Here is an 8,694-nt window from a genome sequence, read left to right as displayed (position 1 = left end):
TATTGCTTCTCTTTGACTTCCACAACAAGCGACGATTCAGCCCTATGTTGTACAATTGCCCTTCCTTCACTAGAGTCTACAAGACGAACTCCCAAACTGGCTAGCTGATGAACCTCCCTGGCCAACGGCCTTTGACATACCTCCAAGTGTGCCAAATTACCCATAGATTTCAGGCTAAGAGCATCCGCCACAACATTGGCTTTCCCCGGGTGATATAGAATATCGATGTCGTAATCCTTGAGCAACTCAAGCCATCTTCTTTGCCTCAAATTCAGTTTCGTTTGTTTGAAACTATATTGAAGACTCTTGTGGTCCTTGAATACCTCCACATGGACCCCATACAAATAGTGATGCCAAATTTTCAAGGCAAAAACCATCGCCGCAAGTTCTAAGTCATGTGTTGGATAATTCTTTTCATGATTTTTTAGTTGCCTAGAAGCATATGCTATAACCTTGTTTTGTTGCATTAATATACACCCAAGCCCAATTCTTGAAGCATCGCAATATACCACAAACCCTCATGTACCCTCTGGTAGGGTCAACACCGGCGCCGTAGTCAATTTTGATTTCAACTCCTGGAAGGTCCTTTCACAAGCATCGGACCATTAGAACTTAACTGCTTTCTAAGTCAATTTAGTCAACGAAGAGGCAAGAGTAGAGAACCCCTCTACAAACTTCTTGTAATACCCTGCTAAGCCCAAGAAACTGCAAATCTCGATTGGTGTTGTAGGTCTGGGCCAATTCTTTACTGCTGAAATCTTTTGAGGATCCACCTTGATGCCTTCTCTAGAGACGACATGACCTAAGAGTGTGACAGATTCGAGCCAAAATGCACACTTTGAAAACTTTGCGTACAATTGGTGTTGATGAAGAGTCTGCAAAAGTGGCCTGAGATGATCGGCATGGTCCTCCCGACCTCGTGAATACACAAGAATATCGTCAATGAACACTATCACAAAGGAGTCGAGAAAAGGTTTGAAAACCCGATTCATAAGATCCATGAAAGTTACCGGGGCATTTGTTAGCCCAAAAGACATTACCAGAAATTCAAAATGCCCATACCGATTTCTGAAAGCTATTTTCGGAATATCTTGCTCCCTGATCTTCAATTGGTGATACCCGGATCGTAAATCAATTTTGTAGAAGTATCTAGCACCCTGTAACTGATCAAACAAATCATCTTTTCTTGGTAGCGGGTATTTGTTTTTGATTGTGACTTTGTTGAGCTGCCGGTAGTCAATGCACATCCTCAGTGATCCATCTTTCTTCCTCACAAAGAGAACTGGTGCGCCCCATGGCGACACACTCGGTCGGATGAAACTCTTCTCTAACAAATCCTTCAAATGTTCCTTTAGTTCCTTCAATTCTGCTAGTGCTATTCTATAAGGCAGAATAGATATAGGCTATGTGCCTGGCATCACATCAATCCCAAAATCAATCTCCATGTCTGGTGGAATCCCAGGGAGCATATCAGGAAAGATCTCTGGAAATTCATTCACAACTGGCATAGATTCGAGTATAGGTGCCTCAGCCGTGGCATCCGTAACTCGGACCAAATGGTAAATACACCGCTTGTTGATCATCTTTGTGGCATTAAGATAAGAAATAAACGTACCCTTTGGCACCATATTCTCCCCCTTCCATTAAACAACCGGCTCATTAGGAAATTCAAACCTCACAATTCTAGTTTGGTAGTCGAGCTTAGCAAAACATGAATAAAGCCAATCCATTTCCATAATCACATCAAAATCAACCATCCCCAATTCAATGAGATCGGCCACGATGTCCCGACCACGCAATTATTCTGGCTCTATCCCAAATTCCATAGCAACATAAGGGGTAACATAGGACAAGGTGAAACCGGGATCAATAAGAGCATATACATCATGAGTTTGGACACTCAATATACCTGTGACAACATCTGGAGAAGCCTCTACATTCTGGCGACCGCTCATAGAATAGAAACGGCTGGGTCCTCCTGAACTCTGTGCACCACCCCTAGTTGCACCACGCCCTGCTAGTGCTGGAGAGCCTCGAGTTGGAGGGGGTGCTGAAGATGTAGCAGCTATAGAACCGGATGGCTGTGTTGTGCCCCTGCCCGCACCCTGGCGGGATGAACGGCACTCCCTCTGAATATGACCCCTCAATCCGCACCCGTACCATATAGGTAAGTCCATGTAGCAAATCCCGAGTGCATCTTCCCACACCTAGAGCATGGGGGTCTCCGTTACTACTGGAATCTCCCTCCTGATCAACCCTGCTACCCTGATTGGGCCTGAAATGACTCCCCTGCTGCTGGCTGTGCCCCGCTGGCGGTGCACTGGCCGAAGACTGAGCATCAGACTGGGTTGGCCCTGATGACCCTCCCCTAAAAACTGACCTCCCTCCACCGAATGACTCCCCAAAGTTGCCCGCGGACCTGGCCTTGCTAGTACCCTCTCGCTCCATTCTATTCTTCAACTTATGGTTCTCTGTAGCTTGAGAAAATGCTACCATCCTCCCATAGTTCATATCTGAATTCAAGGCAGCTGTAGCAACCTCATTAATAAGCAAGGGGCTAAGGCCCTGCACAAACCGGCGCACTCTAGCCTCCATAGTAGGCAACATGAGAATGGCATATTTTGACAGACGCGCGAACTCCATGTGATACTCCCACACACTCCAACTCCCTTGCTTAAGATTCTCCAACTCTGCGGCACGAGCTTCCCTAGTCTTGGCAGGCAAGAAATGGTCCATAAAGGCATCAGCAAACTCACTCCATCTTGCTGGAGGGCTCCTCTCCTCCCGAGAGTCCTCCCACAGCTCAAACTAATAATAGGCCACCCCTTTCATGTGGTAGGCGACCAACTCCACTCCCTCCGTCTCAGTAGCGCGCATAACCCAGATAGGCTTATGCATCTTATCAATGAAGTCCTGTGGGTCCTCTTCGGGATTAGCACCCATGAACACCGGAGGATCCAACTGCAGAAACCTGTTCACCCTAGAACCACTTGAATCCCCTTGTTGGCTAGAAGATGTGGGTACAACATTCGACCTGAGGGCCTGAGAAGCCACTATCTGAGTCAGCATCTGAATAGCTCCCCTAATATCCCCATCAGAAATACCAGAGCCGGAAGCTGGGGCTGAAGGTGGAATCGAAATATCAGGTGGATGAACTGTCGCACCTTCAGCAGGTGTAGGAGCTAGTGTGGCCTGGGCCGGTGTAGTGGAATCAGGTAGTGTAGCAGTCGGAGGATTATCCTCACCCCTCGGGTGTTCACCCGCATCATCAAATACAGGGTCAACTGCCACTCCTAAGGCGGCGTTGGCTCCTTGGCCAGTTCTTGCTCTCTTCTTAGGTGCCATATACTGAAAGTTAAAGGAATGCACGAGTTAGAGGAGGATCAATTGCACAATTAGTTTCATCGCACGATCCATAATATCAAAGAAAGGTATTGTTCCTAAATGTCCAAGTAGCCTCCAACTTATAGATGTGGTCGAAAATACATCGATAAGAAGGACTCTACCAGACACGGATCCGAGACATCCTAGGACACTTTAAAACCTTAGGCTTTGATACCAATTTTGTCACGCCCCAACCTCGGGAAGCGCAACCGGCGCTCAACCGAGTGAACCCGGCCGAGAAAGCCTGTTAGATACTTCTACCCAATTAATCCATGACCAAGAAAAGATGTGATTTCATTAATTATACAGTAGGAATCTCATTCATACAATCCTAAACCATTTCATTAGACATTGCGCCTTTAAGTTTCAAAATACACACTTCTTAAAGTCTGAGAGGAACAAGCGATCAACACAACATATACTTGTTTAACATTCCCAACACCCATACACAACCCACATAGTGTCTACGGAGCCTCTAAAGATACAAAAGAGAGTAAAGATGGTGCCGGCAACAAGGCCCCGACTGTACCTCAAAAAGTGACCATAATATAAATAAAAGGTACAATACATGACCCCGGAATGAAATGTGGCTCACCGAGTCCGTTGAGAAGAGGATGCAGCACTATCTGTGATCAATAACTGTCTGCTATGTAACCACATGCATCCATTTAAAGATGCAGCACCATCGGTAAAAGGGACGTTAGTACCGTCGAATAGCACTAGTATGTATAGCAAAACACCAACTTAATAGAATGAATAATAATACAAGAGGAACATTCAAAAATTCATTAAGGGCTTTCAAATAATATTAAAACATGAATTTAAAGGTCACATAAGTTTTCAAGTCAACTTCCACGTTATTAAGCTGGGTGATCTTTAGTGTAGATATTCCACAATTCACAATAACTCAGTATTCTTACACAGAGTCCGATCTCGGCCCGATCGTCTAGGCCATCTCGTTTGAGACATTACCACAATTTGATTATAATTTCCAGCACAGTGCCACCATGTGTGCGGCATGGCTTCTGATCACGGCCCGATCGGTTAGGCTGTCTCACCCAAGACGTTACCATTTTCAGTCAACCATCTCACACTATACTTCTTTCATATCTTTCAATTCACTGGCACTAGTGATCACGATTACAAAGTTATTCTTGGCACTTGGCCATACTTCATAATTTCAGGCCCCTTTTCCACATTCAATATCATTATCATTTTCACCAACAATCAGGCTTCCCATTCAAGACATTAAATTCACATATGAAAAATTTGGAAATCTTAGGCACATAGAGGCTTTTCATATAAATTGGGCATAACAACCTTTATTTCGATCTTGACATGAAGTCTTAACATTTCTAACACATATTGCACATTTTTGAACACATCCTCAATAAAAAGATAACATGATGAAGCATTTAAAATAAATATTGAACTTACATCCTTCAACACAAACACATTAGAAATCGCCAATTCTATAATGATCAAGGTCTTACTCCAATTACATGAACATCGTGGGATTCGATTCTAGGAAGAAGGGGGTTTATCCAACATACCTCTATTGAGCTTCTCAAACTCTAAAATGATCCGGAATTCTTAGCAACTTCAATCTATTTTAGCAATATAACAAAATTGAACCAAAATTAGGAAGATGATCATGGTTTTAGCTCATTTGAGCATATTATCAAACACTAGGTGTGCATCAATATTTTAAGCCCCTTTTTGTGGAAGATTCCATATTTTCCCAACCCACTCTCTCCCATTTTTAGCTCACAACCTTCACACATACTTCAAGGATAAATTCATGCAAGACAACAACCCCTACACCCAATAATTGCCTCTCTAGTTACCCCATTTTGCAAAATTTCGAAATTGAGAGTAAGGACATAGGTTCTTACCTTTAGGGTGAAGACTTCCTTTGTTAATCCTCAATGATTGAGCAAGAATTGATAGATAATGGTTGAAGGTTGCTCCCCCACTCTAAGAACTCTCCCTCTCACTCTAAAATAGCATAAATGTGCTCAAAATGGTCAATGGGGTGTGTTTTAATGGGATTGGCTCGGGTTTATAAACCCCAAAAATTAAGCTCCAGAACGGGTTCTGCGGTCGCATATGCGACCGCATAATGGATATGCGGTCTGAAAAATTACCGCAAAAATGGGGGCTAGAATTGAAAAGGAACTGATCTTGTCTGTGGTCATTATGCGGCCCGCAGACCTGTTCTGTGGTTGCATAATGCACCGCAAAATGGTTCTGCGGTCGCATAGTGCACCGCAGAACCTCCCTCCGAAAACGCCCAAGGCAGGATATGCGACAAAGAATGCGGCCCACGAAACGATTATGCAGTCGCATAATGGCCGCGAAATTGGGCATCAAAAATGCCCCAGAAATCTGCCCCACTCTGTGACCAGTCTACGGCCCGGAGAGTGGTTCTGCGGCCACAGAATGGGCCGCAAAAATGCGTAGTTCTGCCCAACATTTTCCTTCAAGAATTTATACGATTATTAACCTCTACGCCTACTTTGGCATCATGGAACCCGGACGCCTACTTTTACGGTGCCTTACACCATTTCTCAAATAACTCGCCCGCAACTCAAAGGGTTAAGGCTTGGCCTAGTGTACATATATTTACTTCTAAATAAATTTCAATTATAACTTCAATTAATTAAGCCAGCAGAATGGGTTCAAATAATTCAAATATTACATGATAAGATCCTAAGTCTACCCGGACATAACATGTTGTAGCTACGTATGGACTCTCGTCACCTCGTGCGTATGTAGCACCCACAACTAGTTGCACATAACAATAAATATCACCTAGGGGTAGTTTACCCTTAATAAGGTTAGACAGGAGACTTACCTCTCTTTGAAGTTCCATAACCGGCTCCAAAGCCTCTCTTACACCTCAAACCAAAGCCCGTCGATGCAAAACTATTCAAACAATGTCCAACCCAATCAAAATATATTCTAATACACGTAATTAATCAATTTAAACAATTTCCAACTCTGGTCGAAAAGTTGATAAAGCTAACCCTCGGGCCCACTTGCCCGGATTTCGAAAATGTTCGAAGATAAACTTTACCCGTGATACCACAAACTCAAATATATGATTTATTCCTAATTCCATGTCCAAAATCGTAGTCAAAATTGTAAATTATAGATTCAAGGTCTTCTACCACAATCCCACAATTTCCCTAAATTTCCCTCCTTAAATCCACATATAAACCTTACATTAAGCTCATAACAAGTGGGAAATTACTTACCTTGTATTACATGATGAAAACTCCTCAAAATCTCCCAAGAACCGAGCTCCAAAAATCCCAAATCAAAATAACGAAATGACCAAGTTCGATTCCCTTATGTTCTGCCCAGTTTCAACTTCTGCGGACATATTTGCGCATATGCGGCCTCGCTTTTGCGAGACAAAATGCGTATCTGTGGAGTACACTGCCCAGCCGAGACCGCGCATCTGCAAAAGCAATTTTGCATCTGCGCAGGCGCTTCTACGATGGTCAATCGTGCATCTGTGGACCAGCAGCTTCTGCGTCTTCACTCTCACTTATGCGATTCCGCAGGTGCGGGAATTTCTTAGCACCAGCGACCACTGCCTTGCCCCTTCCATTCTGCTTCTGTGAGCTTGACCTCGCTTCGACGATGTCGTTTCTGCAACCAAGATATCGCAAAAGCAATCACACCAGCTGTTGCCTAGCTTCAGCATTTCTTATGTCCAAAAATCAATCTGTTACCCATCCGGAATTCACCCGAGGCACTCGGGATCTTAACCAAATATACCAACATGTCACAAAATACAATACGAACTTAGTTGATCCTTCAAATAACATCAAACAATGCTAAAACCACGAATTGCGCCCCAATTCAAGCTTAATGAACTTTAGAACTTCAAACTTCTACATTCGACGCCGAAACCTATCAAATCAAGTGCGATTGACCTCACATTTTGCACACAAGTCATAAATGACATAACGAAGCTATTACAAGGCTCGAAATCTCAGACGGACATCGATAACATTAAAATCCACTTCAAGTCAAACTTAAGAATTTCTTAAACTTTTAAAATAACAACCTCTCATAATAAGCGTTGAAATGCACCCCGGGTGATCCGATACTCAACCCGAATATACGCCCGAGTCCAAAATCATCATACGAACCTATTGGAACCTTCGAATCCTAATTCTGAGGTTGTTTACTCAAAAGTCAAATCTTAGCCAATTCTTCCAACTTAAAGCTTCCTAAATTAGAATTTTCTTTCCATATCAACTCTGAACTTCCTGAGATTCGATTCCGACCAGACGTACAAGTCATAATACCTGAGGTGAAGCTACTCAAGGAATCAAACTGCCGAACAATGCGCTAGAGCTCAAAATGATCGGTCAGGTCGTTATAGGTTGTATCACATTATCTTGATACTTTAATATTATATTTTATTTAAGAATTTTTACGAAGTGTGTTTTCAAAAACAAATATATTGCACTTGAAACCTTTATTGCATGGGCCTATTTCCGCAACTTAATTTTTATGAATGGCTTTTAGATGGATATCTTCTGAACATTGTAAGTAGTAAATTAGCTTTGTTTCGTAAGTAGCGCCCTCCGAAAAGGGTTGCTACAATTTTTGATGTCAGAGCTTTAGGTTTTGTCACGCCCCAACCTCGAGAAGCGCAATCGGCGCTACCCAACTCACCCATGATCAAGAGAAGACATGATATTATTAATTAGACAGTAGGAAGATCATATATACAATACTAAATTGTCTCATTGGTTACATCATTTTTTTTAAGTTTTAAGATACACACATTCTTATGATTTGAGTGGGACAAGAGATCAAAACACAAAATAATCTGTTTCATTTTTCTAGCACCCATGTACAACCTACATAGTGTCTACGGAGCCTCTAAAAGATACAAAAGAGTGTTATGATAGTGCCGGCAACAAGGCCCCAGCTATACCTCGAGACATGATAATAATATGAACAAAAGATATAATATGTGACCCCGGGAGGAAGTGGGGCCCACCAAGTCTGCTGGAAAGAGGATGTACCACTATCGCTGATCAACACTGCCTGCTATGGAACCACCAGCATCCATTTAAAGATGCAGGGCCCCCGATAAAAGGGACGTTAGTACAGTCGAATAGTACTAATATGTAAATCTAAACACCATCTCAATAGAATGAATAATAATAGAAGGGGGAACAGTCAAGAATTCAATAACAGCTTCAAATAATGCTAAAATATCAAGTTAAGGATCACAATAAGTTTTCAAGTCAATTTCCATGTTATTAGGTTGGGTAATCT

The 8,694-nt window shown here is 42.7% G+C and overlaps 1 protein-coding gene across 1 annotated transcript; it reads right to left on the bottom strand.

The window, feature by feature from the left end:
- Positions 1-1,799: 1,799 nt before the first annotated feature.
- On the bottom strand, positions 1,800-2,736 carry LOC138892475 (uncharacterized). Its single transcript, XM_070176194.1, has 2 exons — positions 2,208-2,736; positions 1,800-2,050 (listed from the first exon to the last, which is right to left on the bottom strand). The coding sequence occupies exons 1-2, from the start codon at positions 2,734-2,736 to the stop codon at positions 1,800-1,802; spliced, it is 780 nt and encodes a 259-aa protein (XP_070032295.1).
- Positions 2,737-8,694: the final 5,958 nt, after the last annotated feature.

This window comes from Nicotiana tomentosiformis, chromosome 5, assembly GCF_000390325.3.
Source record: "Nicotiana tomentosiformis chromosome 5, ASM39032v3, whole genome shotgun sequence".
NCBI lineage: Eukaryota > Viridiplantae > Streptophyta > Magnoliopsida > Solanales > Solanaceae > Nicotiana > Nicotiana tomentosiformis.
Note: the sequence above shows the minus strand (reverse complement) of the source record. Positions and strands in the feature narration are given on the sequence as shown.